The sequence below is a fragment of the Zonotrichia leucophrys genome, chromosome 14, assembly GCF_028769735.1.
Source record: "Zonotrichia leucophrys gambelii isolate GWCS_2022_RI chromosome 14, RI_Zleu_2.0, whole genome shotgun sequence".
In the NCBI taxonomy this organism is placed as follows: domain Eukaryota; kingdom Metazoa; phylum Chordata; class Aves; order Passeriformes; family Passerellidae; genus Zonotrichia; species Zonotrichia leucophrys.
The window spans coordinates 7,297,282-7,317,513 of record NC_088184.1 but is presented as its reverse complement, the minus strand read 5'-3'; the positions used below and the strand labels follow the sequence as shown (position 1 = coordinate 7,317,513).

The 20,232-nt window shown below is 38.7% G+C and overlaps 1 protein-coding gene across 3 annotated transcripts in view; it reads right to left on the bottom strand.

Annotated features, from left to right (window-relative positions):
- Positions 1–285: 285 nt before the first annotated feature.
- The window catches only part of CPPED1 (calcineurin like phosphoesterase domain containing 1), a 57,368-nt gene continuing 37,421 nt past the window's right edge, over positions 286–20,232 (bottom strand). For all 3 annotated transcript variants that reach the window (XM_064725521.1, XM_064725520.1, XM_064725519.1), the window contains 2 exons: positions 15,505–15,927; positions 286–2,355 (listed from right to left, as the gene is read on the bottom strand). In XM_064725521.1, coding sequence (XP_064581591.1) covers positions 2,123–2,355; positions 15,505–15,927 — 656 coding nt within the window. In that variant the 3' untranslated portion in view covers positions 286–2,122. The remainder of the gene's footprint in view (positions 2,356–15,504; positions 15,928–20,232) is intronic.

Here is a 20,232-nt window from a genome sequence, read left to right as displayed (position 1 = left end):
TCATTTAATAAGAGACATCCAAGTTTATCTCATCCTTTTAGCAGCCTAAGAGAAACCAAAATGAACTGGGTCACTTGATGTTTTTTAATCTCTGTCCAGCCTCAAGCCCACAGCAAAGGGAGGAGTCCCCTGCTCTCTTGTTTCCTCAGCACTTTGAACTGTTAGTGACATCTTCCTTTAAAGGCAAGTGACAGAGTTACAATTACCAACCCTGCTGGAAGTACCAAAATAATGTCCTCAACATCAAAAGATGTTGTTTTAAATTATAATTAGGGTCTCCGTGGGTGAATTGTTTCATCATTTAACATATTTTATTTTTCTTGACATAAACAAGATGAGGCATAGTGACAGCAAGAACCTCTGCCATTTCAAATTAGCTAAAGCATCAGTATTAATTCTTAACCAGCTAATTACACTAAGAAAAGTGAGGAAACACAATTTGTCATTTATGCTGGTAGAAAACCACATTTTCAGCTTATTTTTGTAACTTTTTACTACATACAGAAATGTCCAGCACAAACTATGGTTAAATATCCTTCCCATGATTGTATTATACAGCTACAAAATGTTCTCTCATTTTCCACATTCTACTGAAAATGAGACTGTGAAAACATTCAGCTAAGCAAAAGCAGCTGGAGAATAAAAGCAAAATCACCTCCTTTCTCTCTGAATCCAACATTACCTCTGCTCAAGCTGCTGCCATGGGGCTGCAGTCCCCAGGTGGGCCTGTCCTGGTGCAGGTAAAGCCACTTGCTGCAAGGCAAAGGTGATTTTACAGTCTCAGCAGTTCCATAAATCAGGCTTGAAGGAGACTCCTTGATAAACTGTTGTAAGTAAAATGTAATTAAACTGACTCTTCAGCACAGCATTTCCTACCTTTCACCGTGTTTAAATACCTGTAATACCCTCTAGGGAACAGTGTTGTATGTGAGTACATACATAAAACAGGACAGAATGCATTAATGATGCTCTCTGTGTTCCTCCCTCTTCAGGTGCCAAAGCTGCACCAGCTCCAGTTCCAGACAACCCATGGCACAGATTGTAATGTGTTCAACTAAATACTTAAACACCCCAACAGCTATGACTTAATTACATGAAGAATTTATTTGCAACAAATTAGATACACTTGCTAAAAAAAGAGGTGGATTGCAGCATGTAAACTATTTTATAAATTTGTTTTTAAAGACTTATTGCAGAAGAAAACATACTTTTTAGGGTTTTCAATATTCTGTAGTATTCTGTATTGCCTTAATAAGGCACTCTACATTGCATTTGGAAATCAAAGTTTGTCTAGGAATCAACAAAGTGACTTCTGATTACAGTATTCTGTACAGAATATTCTCCCCATGCAATTATTGCAACTTCCATAGCTAGAGCCAGGATATATGCTAATTGAATGGCAGTGAAATTTCAAAATGGAAGTAGTTGTTTCACCCTTAGTTTCTGTCAGTGACATTTATATCAGCCTCATTTACAGACTTTTCATTATATAAAACTATATAATGGAAACTATAAAACTATATAACATTATATAAAACTTTATAACAGATATAACAGAAACCCAAGCTGTGACTGCAAACCAGAATGTGTTTGGTCTCCTATTGCTCCTGGCTCTGAAGAGCTAAGAAAATAAAGCGTGGGAAATGGGAGAAAATATGACACAAAGGTAAGAGGATATGATACAAAAACTGCTAAAATTCAGCAGTAGTCTGCTAATTTCACATTTTTTGAGATTTTTTTTCTGTAAAATGTGCCCCATTTACATTGTCCAGAAGGTAACAGAAATTACTAAATTTATTGGTTTTGAAATACCCTCTCAAGTTAAAGGGTTATACAGACACCAGTTTCTCTGTAATAGAAAATTATTACCTAGGAGCAAAGTGAAATTCTCAGAACTGTACTTTTCAATCACACATTACCATATTAGCTCTGCTCTTCTCCCATATTCCTCATAGGTCTCATTTTCAAAAAGAAAAACATGTCAACAGCTTCCTTGTTATTTAGGACAACAACAAACTGAGACCTGTTCTGGGACACTGCAGTCAGAAATCTGAGTTCTGCTTGGGGAAACTTTAGGAAACGGTTTACATTTATCTAACAGAAAAATCTCTTTTGACACAGCCTACTTTTGCTTAGCAAGCATATCCAGCAGCTCCTTCTCAATGCCATGGCTGCCCAGGTCAGTTAAGCTGTAGTATCTGTGCACCACCTTCTCCTCTGTCACAACCACCACTCGGAGGCCATGTGTGTCCTTTCCCAGCTGACATCCTATAGCTGATGACACCACCATTTCCAGGCCTTTGTAGGACCCTCCAGCATTCCTGTGGTAATGCCCAGAAAATACAGCTCTAATGCCTGGTAAAGAAAAAAAGAAAAAAAAAACAAAAGACAGAGTTTATATTTAATTAGCACATTACAGGTGTCAGATTTACCTTCCTTCTTTAATGGCTCATTAAGAATAAAGTTAAAACTAAAACATTTACCCAAACTTGCATTTTCAACAAATAATTAGTAAACAGCATATTAAGCAGTAAACAGTATTCTAATAGCAATAAATAATGAATCAAACTTTGTGCTCCACCAGCTGTGTTTAGGGTGACTGGACTGTGAGTTCTTTATGCCCACTGCAAGGTGTGTTTGCTGTCTCCCCACTCCTTTGCTTGGAAAGAAGGGACAGTCCAGAAACAGCTGATTCAAATGAGATCCCTGCCCAGAGAATGACTGAAACACAGGCTGAAAGGCAAAGAGAGCAGAGCTGTATTTGTCAATCAGCATGAAGAAAATGCCCCAAGGAGAGCTTAAACCTCTACACCCAAGGCCAGCGACCTTAAAAAAACTAAAGAAGCAAGATAAACAAGAAACACACATGAAATGGTAAGCTGTAGTCATTTCACAAGACATTGAGGGGTATCACAGATGGAACCAGAGCCAGGTACATCAAAGAAATCTAATAAAGCAGAAGTTTTAAGAAGAGGGAGAGAAAGAGGAGCAGCCAGGAAAGGAAAGGTTGACACCTGCAAGAGTCAGGCTTGGAATGACATGAATTAACATTTATCATGTATGGGGACAAACAAGGCAGGTGACTCTGATCCCTCTCTATTTTTAATGACTTAAGGCTGTTCTGTTTCCTTTAAAAATAAAAATCACCAAACAAACAGATTACTTTACTTTAGACTTCATTGGAGTAAAAAATATGGAGTTTTTACAGAAACTTTGAAACAATTTGAAATTAAATGAATTATGTGATCCTCACCTCCAAACCAGTAATTTCTACTTTTTGTTTCTGCTTCTTGCAAACATAAACAAAGAAATGGGTAGAAGATGTACTTGTTTCTCTGAATGGCCTTTTTGATTGTCTTTACAAATCAGATTCATGCTGCAAAATAGATTATCTTCCCCTCCCTATATCTGATAAATTTTAACAAAATGCTTTTATTACTACAAAATGATGACACCTTGAGTCTGAGTGAAAAAACCAAACATCTTCTTGTTGCCAAGTACTTCTCTTTCCTGTCAAAGTTTGCAAATCCCCTCACAAGAGTTGAGAATGCAGCTTCCTCCCTGGGAGAGAACATTCTGCCCTGGACAAAGCTTTTCATTCTCAGCTTATTCCACCTTCCTTTGCCATTTAGCCTTTCCAAGCTCTGCCCATAGCTGAGCAGCACACTGAACAGCATTCAGAGTTTGGTAAAAAAAAACTCATCAGTTTTCCTGCTAATTTAAGGTAGTGAATGTTTTATTTTAAATGGAAATGTGGAGTTAGCATAAATAGCTAGTTTTACAAACAGGATTTGGGATTATGTTTTGGCATGCTTGGTCCTTAGACCCTTGGTCCAGACTCTTACAGGCTCCTGAAGCTGCACCTAATGCTCCTTTATACTGTTGTGAAACAGAAGAATTACTGGATCAGATGACTAAAAATACTGGAAATTTTGTTGGCAGGCCAGAGAGAGGAATTTGTGAGACAGTACAACCTTAAATAACATTTAAAAAATAAAAAGCTAGCAGCAACTGATTTTGCCTACAGACAGCAGAAATCCTGGAAAATAGCAGAGGCAATTTAAAGCCAGAGAGCTGTAATGAGGAACATGCTACAACTTCACATGGAAATCCTTATTTCCCTAGCCAGAAAAAACCTTCTACATTTTCTCCTGCAGTAGATTTAGACCTCTTTCACAGAGATAAAGTGAAAAAGGAAGTAGGTGAACCCATCTTAAGACAGCTGGCTAACATCAATCCTCTGCTTTTGTAGGAGTGAGTGATCTGAAGACTGATATAAAATATATAAACTTGGCTCAAAGTATAGTTAAAAATTAAGCAGCTTGGAAAGCAAAATATAAATTATTCTGCTGTGTGTCTGGTAAGAGCTACATGGGGTTTCATATTTCAAATCCAAGCCCTTCTCAAACAGCAAATGAGTCAATATGGAAAAGAGAGAATGAAGCCACCTTGTCACTGAGCAGTGGTACCAGGCTTGTCAGCTCCAGCCTGTCTGCTGCCCTGTTTCAGTGTCTCAGGGCTGGTTATCCTGCAGTGGAACCACTCTGGCTGCTGCATGAGGTGACAAACACTGCAGGACAACTCTGGGAGCTTGCTGGGACCCAGCTGCAGAAACCCAGCAAAACTGGTGAAGTGTTTTACATCTTGGGAGAAACCCAGCTGGAGTCCCTCAAAAGGCAGTGGTGGAATACAAAAGTCAGTGATGCTGCTACTGTAACAAGGCCTCTTCAGTATTTTCCACTTTTTCTCTGGGTAAGCAGAACTACTTTAGTCTATGAAAAAAATTAAGAACAGGTAAGAATCATAAACTCTCGGTGAGGTGCAAACCCATGTGACACACTTTTAGTAACAGAAATAGGTACTTGGGAAGGGAATTAAGTTCTCTCTTTTTACAGGAAGAATCTGTGTCCTAAAGTAGCATCTTCCCAACATCCACAGAATTTGACATTTTGATTTAAAAGAGGAAAAGAAGCCAAAGCTTTATGTCATCATTTGGTAAACCAAACCCTAAGTGTAAGTACAAGGACAGAGGATACAAAAGTTATAAAGGAACTGTAGTTATGCAAAAGAAAACAAAGGTTCCACTTGCCTCATAATTCAAGGAATGATTTTGAGAAACCCATCCTAGACAGAGACACACATCAGTAAAACATTTTGCCCAGACTTCAGTTTTCAGATACCCTTTAGTGCCAGTGCTACTATGAACTCATCTTGCTGGGTTCCAGGATGTTCCACCTTGAACAAGGACACAAGCAGGCACTGCTGGGGGCTGATGGAGGCTCCCTGATGGGCTTTTCTGCAGGAGCACTTTCAGCTGTGCTGCACCCACCCTGTGAGCCAGCACAAGGAGGAAAGCTGAACCAGGCACTGCAGTAACACCAGGATGACAAGCAGGCAATTGACTTTGCTCTTGCTTTTGATCTTTAACATAAAACGAATCTTAGAGATGTTTGCACTCAAATTTAATTTATTAATTTCAGATGTTTTTCTGAAGTAATAATGCCAAGTTGCTAGCAACAGACACCCCCACCCCTTCCCCCTCAACTCTGTGAGGAAAGAACAGTGTCCTGGCAGACCTTGTTTTTATAGCCCACTTCATCCCAGGTCAGTAAATGCATCCAGTTACACACTGAAACATCCAGTCCCTTCCCACTACAACAGAAGAAAAAAAGGTGGAGCAGTGATTTGTGTTTTATCACCGGGTTCTTAAACAGCAGCTGATATAAAAGCTGTATGAAATACTAAAGAACTCCTGTGTAAATAAATGTCCAAAGAACAGCACCTTCACAAGCATTCATTATTTCATTTTTTATGAAATACACAGTTATTTGAATTTAAATGTGACTGGAGGTTTCACAGTATCCATTTACTAAAAAAAGCTGGAACCATTACTGCAAGATACTATTCATACCTAATGGATTATTCATTAAAGAAAAAATGGATTAAAATCAGAATAAAGTAAAAATCTGTGCAGACAGTTATACTAAAAAAAAAGCAAAACAATCCACATATCCTGCATCTGTGATCCTCATCATCATCTGATGTCAGACTGCTTAACATGACACAGATTACAGAGTATCTGCTAAGGAAAAAAGGTCTGAACTGCCAAATCAATTTTTTGATCAGGACAGGACTGGAAGCCAGAGATACAGAGCAGGCTCCACCCAGTGCTGGGTACCAGGTCTTGTTCTCTCTGTGCTAAAACTTTACTTGAGTCAAGAAAACATCTAAACCCACTGAGCTTCATGCCTGCTGCCAAACATGACTTTTAACAATCAGTCAATATGTGAAAAAAGTCAATGTCTTTGTAAAAAAGGTTAAGATACAGGAATTGCTTCTGATTTTAGTAAACCAAAGCTGTTCTCCTGCCACCCAATTTACCATAACTTTCTGATCACGCACAAACTTTCCTTTTTAGTTCTGATCTAAAAAAGCTAAATCTAAAAGACAAAAGGTTTTCCTTTTCCAAAGATCTGATGATAACTATTTTTCCCTTCAGAATAATGCATCCCTACTAAAGAATGAAATACTTATTTTGGTTCAAGTTCTTTGAGCCCAGAGCAACCTACTTAGCAAAAATTATTCATGATGTAACAACAAACCCAAACAAGGATTGTTAAAGAGTCATGTGATGAGAGGTAATACTTAAATATGTTAATAAGCCTTTCACTTTTAATCAGCTCAGCCATGAATAAAGCACATAAACACTTTGGTTTTATGCTAATTCAGAGACTGCACTATGGCCCTTGGGGCTGAGGCAAGGCAAGAGGGGAGTGCTGGGGAGGGGAGTTACCAGCTCATGCAGTTCAGCATCCTGCCTTTGATGCTACCTGTTTCATAGGCAGAATCTTTACAGCACAACTCTATTTTAATAAAATTTCAAACTAAGTTCATATTTTAATTTGGCTACCTTTTTCCAAGTCAAAACCACATTAGGAACACTTGACTGATGGTTTCTACTGCAGATATTTTTCAAAAGGAAATTCAAAAGTGCCTCTGATGACTTTCCTTCCCTCTCTCATTTTCTGTGTCTGCTTTCTAAAGCCAGCTCTCCAAATAAGTAACAGAGGTTCACCAAGCTCTTGTTGATTTGCATCTTCCTCAGTTTATCAGCTTTGGGAAGTTGGACAATTTTTACCATTTCCTATTTTCCCTTTCTCTGTTGGTTCTCTCTCGAGGCTCTGTGACCCACAGCAGCACAATGTATTAAAAGGATCACCCTGTCCTTTTCTTACAGAGAGGGTGTAACAGCTACTGTTCCACTGCCTCTCTGCCTGACAGGGAAAGGTGTCTGAGGTCTGCTCTGGATGTGCACTGAAAAGGATCAGGAGATCCAAGGGATCCAAGCAGGCTCAGAAGCAGCTGCCTGTGTACAACCATCACATCCTCACAGGCTGCAGCAGCTCTGATTTTATAGAGATTATTCTCTGTAACTGTGACCATCTTACAGCTCTTCTGAGTTCCCAAGCAACCTAAAGCAGAGAAATGTTCTGAAAGAAACCAAGTCCTAACTGGAACAATCAGCACCTTTTTCAGCCCTGGAGATACTGAAGAAAATGAGAAGAAAACTTTAGCTATCCCAGTGTTGTCAGCACACTGTTGATTTTATTCCTGACAAGAACCAGGTGAGAAAATACTTCATTACACACAAAGAAACTACAACTGAGTATTGTGCAGGAGGCAGTTTGTCTGTTAGCAGGAGAAACTGGGATTATTTTACAGAATTTTGAAAGTGCAGCGTACTCCTTCTACAAATTATCATTTATCACTCAGAAAAACCCTTCTGTGGCACCAGGGAACAGGGTCAGCACGATTTTGATGCAATTGCACTGTAAGAGAACAAAGGCATTTAGCTGTGTCTTGTTCCCCTGGGTGAGAACATCCCTGTTGGAGCTTCTTGTGCAGCTGCAGTCCTGTAATTCCCAGACTCCCAAGTTCCCTGAACTTGGGACTCTACTGCTGTCTTCTGTAGCTTAGAAAAATGTAAGGACATGGAAGACTGGGCATGTTTTCAACTCCATCTGGGCAGGAAGAAAGGGGACTCTGGCCTTTCTTCTCTGTGTGGCCCAACAAACAGCCATAACTTTTCTATTCAGTGTTTTGACCAGCCTTTCTATTTCAGGAATAGTTAAATCATGTTAGTGTCTCATTTTAAACAAGAAATGCCAGCCAAATCATCTCTTTGCTTTATTAAACAAACAGGTGTATTCTGTAACATGCAACAGTAAGATTTTGTGAAACAGGTAACACCTCTTAACTTTGTGAAAAATTTACTATTTTCTAGTTTAATTCAAGAAATACAGGCTGAGCCCAGTCTGTAGGGAAACTGAGTTGCAGAGACACAGGGTGGAAAACAATGCACTCAGGTTTACCTTGAAAACCCCAAAGAAACATACCTGGGAAAGTTTTCCTCACATAATCAGATAATATCGGGTTGCAATTCAGACTTGAGCTAGTTTAAATTCCAGGGGTGTCTGACTCCAATTTCTGTAATTACACTCACTTCTATGGCTTGATTCCAAACCCCCTGAATTCAGAAGAAGCTGTTTTCCAGCTCTAGTTCCACATGTACAAACCCCATTTTTGAGGCAACTTTGCTGTGTCCAAAATGTGACCTCACCTCAGCTGGAAATCAAACTGCTCAACCCAGCACTATGGACAGAGTAAAAATATAGGAAAAAAATTACCAACATAAAAATAAACCAAAGAAAAGCAAGCAGATTTTCCAAATTAGGAGGAGAATGCCTGGAATAATCAGCATAGGCAATCAGTAGCATGCTTTATTTAGACTGAGCCTTCAATTAAATAAATGCTTTTCTCAGCAAAAGCAAATGAGACTGTAAAAGAAGGAGAAGGCTAAATTAGTGCAATATGAATGACATAATAAATATGTAATGGGTACAGTACAGACTTTGCCTCTCTTCCCATGCTCTCTGTAGAGAAATTGGGGAAAAAAAGTGGTTCTGACAGAACGATGGAATTTATCACATGGTTCAGATTGTCACCTTTAAGTGCTGATTAATGAACTATTTTTTACAGTAACTGCAGACATGAATCAATGTTCACTGCATTTCATGTACTGGTTGATGGCTCTCCACCCAGACTGCAGGTGAAGTTCACAGCAAACAAAAGGCAGCATTTCTTCAGAGAGCTGTGAAACATGAAATTCCCACCTGCAGATCATTGTGAAAGCTGGCAGTTTTCACAAATCAACTGAACAAATCTCGAGAGGAATCACTAAATTGCATTATGTTGGTAACATTAATATGATACAGCAAGTCCTTGAAAGAAAAAATCTTGGGGGTGGGAAGAGGACCGGAAAAAAATACCATTATGCACTTTTCTATCCTGTGCCCTTCACAAGAGTTTGGGGAGTGGGAGCAGCAGGAGACTGGGCTATTGAGACCCTCACTCTTCTCCCATTACTCTGCTTTTCAGTTAGCTGTTCAAGTTTAATGATAAAATTAGATTTTAAATAGAGTTATGTTTATCCAAAAATCCCTGGGTCACCACACAAATCTGTTTCTCAGTCAAGAATGGAAGAAAGAGAACAGATTATAAAAAGCTGAATCTGGACACATTTGTCCCCAAAAGTGCAGAAGCTAGGGAGGAGCACCAGTAGAGCCAAAGCAGAAGCAAAAGGGTGGAGAGGCAGTTCTGTAAAGACATTAAATTGTATTGGAGGATCTGAATGCTATCAGCACTCTGCTATCCTGTCACAGTTTTCAAAGAGAGGAGAACCAAGTAAGTATCCAGGCACAGGGAGATGCTACTCTGAGATGTGTGCACACCCCCACACAGGTTACAGTACATAGGTATTTTGTAAAAGGCAGTGTTTCTGGCAAATACAACCATTTAAGTCATATGGATAAATTGATCTGAACATTTTCCCTGGAGTTTCAGGCACAAACTGGCTTTTCTTCCTCCCTTTCACTTGCAGAGTACAGCTGCTGTCTGAAGTGCTGAACAATGTGGTCGGTTCAAGAGTAATACCTGTTCTCTCAACAATTTTGCACTCCAAAATGATGTTCTTTCAGCTTCCCTACAAGTGCCACATTAACCATAGGCATTTTTTGCTGCACCTTTTTTCCTCCCCCGGGCACGTGGTGTATCTCATCTTTTCAAGACTCCAGTGCTACACAAGGAATAATAATATTTAGAAGTCTTTGAAAACAAAATCTCTTCAGTGGAATAGAATTGATTTTATCTCATTGCAATTTCAGAGTGCTCCCATTGCCTCATCTGCCAAGCAGGTGTTACAGCAGCAAAGAAAGATGTGAAAGCATCAGTGACAGCACTGTTAACTGCTCACTGCTCAGCCAGCTCTCAGACTCTGTTATAAAAAAACAACAAACCAAATAATTTCCCAACAGAGCACCAGAAGAAGGAAACAGTCCCACTGGTAAGTATTGGGGATCAACATCCTCTCTTTCATAAGCTCTTTGGTCAGCCCTCAGTAGCACACAGAATTATTTTGTGTAGCCCTTTTAAAGCTCTCTGTTGTTCCTCCTCAGAAGAGCTGTATGAATAAAAGAGAACTGAATAATTAGAATTTACATTGCACAGCTCTATAAGCATCTCAAAAGAAATACCCCATGCACTCTTGTTTGCAAACATTATCCTGCAAATATGCAGGAAACCTCTGCCTTAAATTTGCCAAAATTGTAGCCAAATTGTAGCCAAAAGAATCAGGAGTTTGGTGTGGCTGGTGGTCAGTTGGTCAGTGTAAGTAGGAGACCAAATATTATTTTGAAAAGTATATTGATGTTGAAAGCTACTTTCTAAATGGAGCTACATAGAGAAGGATTTTGGTGTCACTTATTTTTCCTATATAATAAGGGGAGAAACAACAGGCATAGCCAGAGGGTGATTCCAGATCACCTAATTAGAGCACTGGTCTAAATAAGCCTTTAGAGGTCCTGTCTCTAGAAGGTCACTGCTATTCAAGTTCGTTTTTGTGAATGCCTACTTTTTTCCATTTGAAAGTGATGCTTTCTCACAGAGCTGGAACAAACCCCAAACAGTCCTGGATTGCTGTGTGCTCTAAGGATCAAGAAGAAGCTTTAGTCCAGTGGATAAAACTGATTTAAAATTTTTTTCTGAGAAAAAATATCACTTAATGTCCTTACAGAATATATGTATATTGTATTTGCTGCTGAATTTCTGGAAAAACAATTTAAAAAAATCTATGTTTGTGTATGTCCATGCAAGATTTCCAGTACCATACCTGGGAAACTTCTTACATAGAATATATCAAATGTGGTCACTCTACCGAGGCCATAAGTGCATAATTGCAATCTTGAAAGAGGTTGATCTAAATCACTGAAGTTGAGAGTATTTAAATGATCTTAAATACTGACACATAAGCAATGAGATTACTCACTCAATGTATGGGCTTTGCCAAAATCGAGGTCTCAATGGCAGGAAGATGAAAATATTACTCCCCTGTCAACTCTGATTACACAACAAAGAAAATAATGAAACATAGCATATGTTGTCTGGTAAATTTTAGAAACAACAGCTTTCAACACTCCATGCTTTAATTCTGTGCTCAAATATATCTCAGCTGTGGATGTTCTGAGAGCTTCTTCTTCTTTTAACACTGCTCTCCTGTCACAACATTTCTAAGAGGAGAATGTAGATATATCACACACTTTTAATGAGTAAAGGTGTTAGAAGTTACAGCACCTCCAGTCACAAATATAATGAAAAAATATACCATTTAATGAAGTTAGGTTGTTATTTTTGCCCCTATGTGCACATTAAATACTTTTAACCACATCTGAAAAATTGCTTTGAAGACACTTAGATGAATTTAAAGCTTTTTAATTAAAAAAAGCTGAAGACTGTAGGGAATTTCCTTCTGTATATTTCTATCTCTGGTCTAGTTATTTTCTTTAAGATGCATCTCAGCTACATAGACCACATATTCTTAATCTAACTGTGAAACAAGATCTCTTTTCAACCCTGTTGGTGAAAAACCATCTATTAATTTAGGTTTTATTCAAAAGAGCTGCTAAACGTGTTTAGACATTTCCTTAAATGCTTTAGTTGATTTGTGCCATTAAGAAACATTTATTGCTATATTGTATTACCTAATATAAGTAATGCTCAGTGTGTCAGTGATGGTTCTAAGGACAAAAAGTGTTTAAAAGACTGTATATAGCTCACCAAAAATATACATACTTTTCAGGTCATAGAAAAAATATTTAATGTCCTAAGAAAATTTTACTGGAATGAGGTATGCAAGAAAAAGTAGGTCTTCTATTACATAAACTGCCTGATTTGAAAACTTAATTTGCTGCTTATGTTTATCAAAGACACATGACTTGCAGACCAGATTTTTTGGCTAGACCATTACTACTTCTTTATTTTCCCTACAATGCTAAGAGGAAACCTATTTATATCAGCACTGTAAAATCCTTAAGAGCTGATTATGCATTTCTTGCAGCAGAGTCGAGTGACTCCAGCAGATCTCACAGATGAGAACGTCAGGTCAGCTCTTTCACAGCTCTTGCACACGGGATTTTTCTGTACTTAATGTCTGCATGTGGAAGACACAGAGCTTTGACAACTTTGGCTTAACTTGCAGAAGTTATTCCAATACACCTTCAGAAAGGTATCTCTGCTTAAATCCTAAACTCTGCTCTCAAATGAGTTGGTTTTCACTGTGACCAAAATCACATTTTCAAGGACAACAGTTCTTATGATGCTCTTAAAAAACCCATGGTCTAGCAGGATTTCTTACACATGCAGCTTACAAGTATGGTTTAACTTTGCACAGTCGTAATACATATTTACAAGTGCCAGATTTTCAATTATAAATATTTATCATAAGGACATGATTTTATCTTTAATTAGCCCAACTGTTAAGGACACTTCTAATGTGAGAAATGCAATTCAGTATTTCATACCAGATGTAGCCTCTACAGTTAGTCTTTTATCTCTGCTTGTAATGAGCAGATACTTACAACAAAACCATTCTGTAAAAAGGGAGCAATTAGAAAATAATAACTACAGAAGGTCTGGGCTTTGGAATTAAAATAAAAATTTTCTGAAGTTGCATACCTCAGTTTAAAGCACCTGTGACCATATGACCAATATGACCATATTTTAATTATCTATTTCCTACAAAATCCATATGAATTTCTTTGTTCTCATAAAGACCATGAATTTCTTTGTTCTCTGTTCTTGACTAGATTATCTTTCCTTTCCTGTACCTCTCTAACCTGCTGAGTTATGCCTCCATGTCTGACACTTCTAGAAAATTATGAACATGAGAACTGGGGTAATTCCAGGTTTGATCCTGGGTTATAAACAACTGAAATATGATGCTCATCTTATAATGCCAAACACCCTAAACCATGCATGTCACTGACATAATGACACAACAAATATGGTTACAAGCATTGAAACAGCAAGAGGCAGAAGGAAGGGAGGAAGGAAGGACAGGTGACAGGTTGGGGGAAAAGAATAGGGTAGCCTGGTGGTCTCCTAAAAAGGCACACTGACTTTTTTTTCCAGAATAGTTACACCAAATTTCTAAATTTAAAAAAGCAAAGTATGTTGGGATTTCATTGGCAATATCCTGTGTTTTAATCCTCCAAGAATGTATGAAATGAACTGGGGGAAAACCAGTTTCATGTCTAATGATGTGCTAAACCTGATTGTTTTTTAGCAAAGCAGAGGTTCAGAAAACAAGTGTTGTCCTTGCATCTCTGTGCCTCTACACCACCATGCCAACAGCCTCTCTGCAACCCACTGAGACCTCAGTGGTCTCACAAAAGCTGCTCTTAAACAGAATAATAAAATAGAAACAGAACGCACCTGTTACTAAGGTAACTCTGAGCCAACTTCTGGTTCTGCTCATTTTTCTCAGCAGTCTGAGTTACTGAGCTGCTTGTTCTCTGTATTCATTTCATTAGCAAAATGTTTGATTATTGGCTTGCAAACGTTACCCATTGAGTCAGTGTATAGTAAGGAGCATGCCAAAGATCAGTGTTTAAACACACTCATTAGGGAACCAAACAACTTATTAGAGATGGCAATGAGGGACACAAGGAGAAATGATGGAGGGAACAGAAAGGTGGCACAGAAAGGAGTTTGGGAATTTCTTCCCTAGAGTTGTATTGCTCATTCCCATTCCACACCTTTCCCCCATCATTTGAAGCCTTCCCAACTTCTGCTTAAGCCTCTGGACACCCTTCTAAGAAACACCACAATGTAACAACAACGTTACAGTGATAATGTTTCTTTCACCTCTTGATGAATTATATTCCCAGTACGGAGTGTTAATTGTTAGCAAACCAACTGGATGACAGAAAATCCTAGCAAAGAACTGTTTCAGTTGCCACATTAATGCCAGTTTCCTGGGATACACTCATGAACTAGGATGTGCTGCAGTCCATGGTACACAGGCAGCCACAGCTGCCCAGCTCTCCAAGAGCAACACTTCCCACTATATTAACACTAACACAAAAATGGAAAGATATGAGGTGTTCTCAGCGTGTCTCCTTATGGGGAAAAAATCCCACTTGTAAATCTTGAATCTGCAAATATATCAGTGCCCTGGAGAGCCCTCAGATAACTGTGAATTTTGGCCCTACTGATTGGAAACAGTAGGAGACTGAGAGCTTGGAAATTAGGCTGAGTTGGATGAGGCCAGGCTTAACAATTAGATGGTAAATTGGGAACAAGATCATAAAAAATTTGCATTGTTCAGCAATCCAAATAATGTGCTCTCTTATAGATACAGAGAAAATGACATTCTGATGCAGCGATGGCAGGATGGCAGGAAATTCTGAGGGACTGGCACACTCCAGGAACATGAAGGCAATTACCAGGAAACAATGGGAACAGCATGGAGGAGTAGCTGTGTACTGTGTCTGTCTCCATGGCGCTCAAGTGGCATCACACAAAGCTGAGGGGTTTGGTACAATTACTCATTTAGCACATGCTCCACCTGCCCTTCATCCCAGACGTGGCCCCTATTAGAAAGGGATGTGCAAAGGACTGATTTTAGCAGAGCAAGACTTGTTTTAACACTGAATAAATCTGGGGTGCATTACACTCTTGGTTTAAAATTGGCTCAGTGTGGGAGAAAGCAACCTCCAAGGTAATTCTGAATTCTGTTTCCATGTTTTATGTAAAACATAAATTCTGTATTTTTCTCCTATGGCAATACCTGATCTTCCCCTCTGTAGGCAGGAAAAACTCAGGTTGTCTTGTATCTGTCAGTACTTGAAAAATGGAAACCTTGCTATTTATGCTAAGGAACTTTTCATGTTTAGCTTTTTACTTCTCACTCAAAGTTTTAAATTTTGTCCAGTACTTTTTACAGGTGAGCAGATTCAGTTGATAATTCTGATCTATGAGAAACAATGAGGCTTATAAGCTGTATTCAAAAATTCCTTGAAAACAGTACCATTTAAGTTAAATGTATTTTGTCTGGCAGCAGAGCCATTACAATTTGAAACAAAAGAGTAGGAAAGTTTGAGAAAATACCTGCTTTATGAAACTTTTCCATTATCTGCTGGCGAACTGATTTCTCCAAGTTGAAGTAATCATCATCTTCATCAGGTTGGCTCAGAAACAGAGGGATGTGCTGAAACACAATTATGTGCTTGTATTTCTGCTTTGCAGCAACAGCCAGCTGCTCATCAAGCCAGGCATCCTGGGCTTGCCTTAACTCAGGGCACTTGGAAGAATCAAAGTATAGCTGAGAATTCAACACAAGAAAGAAAACACCTCCAACCCAAAAGCTGAAGTAGTCATCTCCCCAGTTCTGGCAATAATCATCTATGGTTTCTCTGGATGGAGTATTGCCAATATCATGATTCCCACTGACAAATACCAGTGGTATGTCCTGGTCAGTGTTTTTCAGAACATTCTTTAAATCTTGCTCTTGGTTTTTTTTCCATCGGGTTCCTAAAGAAAAAAAAATACAAAATATTTGAGTGTTTATGTTTTTTTTCTCACCTTCATTGCTAGGTTTTGTTTATGGAACTGTGCATAGGAAGAAAATATTGTGTATTAGATGTGATCATGATGAAAACATCTCCACTTTATCCCTGTGCATCCACCCAGCCCAGTCCCTCCCTTCCCAAGGCTGCAGCCATTTCCAGGAGCTGCCCTGAAGGCAGGCTCTGGGCAGCACCAGCAGGGAGCACAGCAGAAGGTGATGCCATGGCCACTGCTTTGCACCAGGAGCTGCAGCTGATTCTTTTCATCCACAGACTCATGATGTGCTGAAAAAATGCAGCAGCCTGGGATGGTGCAACAGCACAAGGGTAAAAACCAGGCCAACTTCTGGCTTATATTTTATGGCTGTGCAACAAAATTAAAGGTTGTTGTTCATTGTTTTGGTTTTATTTTTTTTTCATTACAGGAACTATTTTAACAGCAAAAATTTAATCAGTGTCTTGTGATGACTTATTTATTGATGAGTCTCTTTTAATAATAAGAATGCCATTAAATTGAAAAAAATAGTTGTGTACTTGACTAGTTTTCCCTGCAATTTATTTATATTCATATGCATATCCATACAGGTACTCTTCTGGATGTCAGGAATTTGTCATAGCCTACAAAGATTTATTGTATTGACAGATTGACTTACAATCACTGAAAAAATTCAGAAAGGAAGTTTTAAAAGGGTAGGTATTTTACTCTAATGATTACAGAGGTTTGCCTATGTTTTCTAAGGACTTGTCTTTAACTAGAGGCCATTGACAAGATTATTATTAATTAATTAAATGAACACGTATAAATTGGTTTTGTCCTGCAATACATAACACACATAGAGCATGGGCCCATTTCACAAATAATAACTCCATTTTTTAACCAAAAGCTGTAACAGGATTTTTACAAGAACTCTGAATTCAGGTTTCTAACATACACAGGTCTGTGCCAATCAATTGTGTACTTTTAATTGTGTTTTTTACACATACCTTATACACAGACATGCATAAATGGCTTCCTGTATTGCAATTCCTGTATTTTATGAGATAAAAGGGGTTTTTACAATTTCTTCAAAATACTCATGATGAATATGTTGACAAACGCTGACCCTTATTAACAAACATTTTATTTTACATACCCTACAGTTATAGGCTTTAGTGCCACGTTATTGCTGTTACCAGAATTCTACAGCTTTATAAAAATACTGAGAAAAAAACCCCATATTAGGTATAAATTGTGGCTAAATGTAAGGACATTGATATGAGGTGCATTAAGTCAAAATCCACAACTCTCTTGGGTTTAACTGCTGGAGGGTAGAAAGTTATTGTAGGAAAATCTTTGAGTAACTTGACAAATACTGAGCATATGATACCCAGGGGAGTCTGGAAGTACTGGAGAGCAGATCACTTTTTGGGGTATATTAATGGTCAGTTTAGGCTGTTCTTGTTAATCCCAGAAAAAAACAGGGCAAATAACATCTATATTACTTGGAGATGCTGAATTCTTAAAAATAAAACAAGAAATTCAAATAAACCTGGCACATTGCTGTCCACAGGGTAAGGAACCTGGCTGAGAGTGCTGCTTTTACTGCCACTTCCCATTTTCCTATGGAAAGAGTTGGACATTTCAAGCTCTAAATATGAAAATATATGGGGGAGGAGGGTGGGGAAATGCAAAGGGGGAAGGCTCTGTTCAGATCCATGTAAACACATTACACCATGTTAAACTCCATGCTATCACTTTGGGAAATTTAGCTAACAGTTGCAGAGTATAAAGACATTTATGCAAAAGTTACAGAAATAATTTGCAGAATTATGTATACCTCTTCCCAGTGGTGAAATTCAAGCTCTGGAGACTAACACTTAGATTAGATTTGTCGACAGCAGGGCACTGATTCCCTCATTTAATGAAATATTATTTCTATAGCAACAGAGAAACATATTCAGTGTTTATTGCAGAAAACAGATTGCTCAAAATGGAAAACAAGGTCTCTGCCCAAGAGCCTAGGAAATCCTACTAAGGAGAGATTGGTTTAGAACAACTGCATCTTGGCTTGACCTGCTTGGCAGAAGGTCAAAACAATTTCAAAAGAAGAGAATCCCACAGAGGTAAAAGTGGGATAAAGCGGAGGAATGTCTCAGGAGCCCTTGTGCAGTGCTGGAGAGGAAGGGCTCAGCTGTCCCAGCAGCCCTGAGCTGCACCCCCAGGACACACAGCACACAATGTGTGCCACTGGAGCCCTCCTGAGGCACCTCCCCAATTTACATCTGAGGTAAGGAACAGGTAAAGAGGACAATGACAGTGCTAAAGAAGAAAGCCACTGGAAAATTAAAGTGGTCCCTGCCACAGCATAAAAAATATCCTTTTAATCTCTCCCAGGCACAGAGCTATAATATCTAATTATTCCAATTTTTATGAAGAACATTTCTGTTTGATGGACATGTATTTCTTTGGCTTAGAGGGAGCTTTGTTGTAGGTGAATAGGAAAATAATATAGTGCCATAAGGCAATACGAAAAAATTATTTGTGAAGTGCCAGGGTAGATGCAACTGAAATAAATTTCGGTGATGTTTATCCTGGCATCATCTGCAGTGACATTTTTAAATTCCAGGCCACAATTTTCTGTCTTTATGCTAGGTAGTGTAAATAAAGTTTTGCCCTGAGATAAATTATTTCACAAATTAATAGCCAATAAAGGGCAGCTTGGCTTTTATGAAAAACATGAAAGTGAGAACTGTTGCTGGTGCAGTTGTGTGCAATTTTGCACAGCTTCCCAGCCTATCGTTTTTGAAAGCTGAGTGATGTGACCAGGAGCATGAAGGTGCAATGTCACCATGCCTGTTGTGTCCTGCTGTGTATCCCTGTTTGCCTCAGCAGCTCCAGTGCTCTGTCCTGCACTGCTTAAAGGAACCAAGACAAGCAGCCCTCTTCACACACTGAAAGAGCAGATTTCAAGACAGTACTTTTACAGCACTTTTGCTAGAGCTGTCTTCAGTCAGCAGAATTACAGATTATTCTACCAAAGAAATAATCCTTTAGGTACCAATCCTCAGTTACAATTTCCTTTGGTACTCCACAGAAGGGAGTGCCACTGTAAGACTGGGTTGGGTTTAGCTTTTGTAAGGCACCAGCTTTTAAAAACAACTTAGAGCATTGTTTCCCCCCAAGCTGTATCTGCAAAGCTGATGGTAATTTTTGTACAACACAATCCTTCCTGTACAGTAACCCCCAACAACACTGTAACTTTTCGTCCAGAAGTATTCCAAATGAAAAATTATCAATTAATTAACAACAGTACCAGTTTTTCTACTGATATGGATCAGGAGGGGGAAGCGGGGGGGGATTATGATGCCATTATGAGGTGGTACCCCCAAACATTCCTGGCTTGGTGTTAGGTGAAGTCTGAGTACTCCCCCCAAGGCAGGAGAAGCCTTTAGCTCAGACATCTTCAAATAATTTAACAATATGCAAAAATGTGGCACAATCATTTCCTGCATTTCTCATTACTCGCTCTCTGTATTTTAATGTATCTTAAGTGTCCCAAACTTAGAAGAGCTGCAATCACATTGTTTTTAATGGAAAGCACAAATTTTCAGTTTGAAGAAGAAAAAAAAAAGAAAAATCAAGTTTTATGCCAGCAACACTCTTGAAAGGCCCTGATGTGACAACTGCAATCTGTTTAACATTTAACCCAAGAGACTGCATACATTGCAGACAAAAATACTATAGGAAACATCAAATAGAAAGAGTACCTACATTTGATAAAAGCAAAATACAAAATGTCAAAACACCAGCTATGAAAACAAGATTTAGAAAAGCACTGGGCCCATTCCTTCTGTAATTTATGATGGTACCAGAAGTACTCTGACATCAAAAGACAACTAATTATCGTTGAAAGCAATCTCATGATTGTTAAAAAACAACAACAGATAGATTTGTGTATTTTCCTGGGCCTTATAGTGCATCTCAATTGCTTCAATCAAAAAGTCTAAATATTTTGAGTCTTGAGGTATTTGTCCTGTTTTGTGTTTTCATGACTGCCTGTAATTGCCCTACTCCTCCATTTAAAGGACCTCCCCTAGCACTATTCACTAAATTTCTAGGGAGAAGGGGGTCCAAGGCTACACTCAAACATGCTCTGGAGGAAATGTTTGATGTTACCTCCATCTCTGTGGGAAAGCAGCCTCGTCCTGTCACACTAGAACTGCCTTTCATCCCTGCTCTTGCCTTGGATACCTGGCTGTTGGCTCCAGACTAAGAGGGCACAAGGAAGAT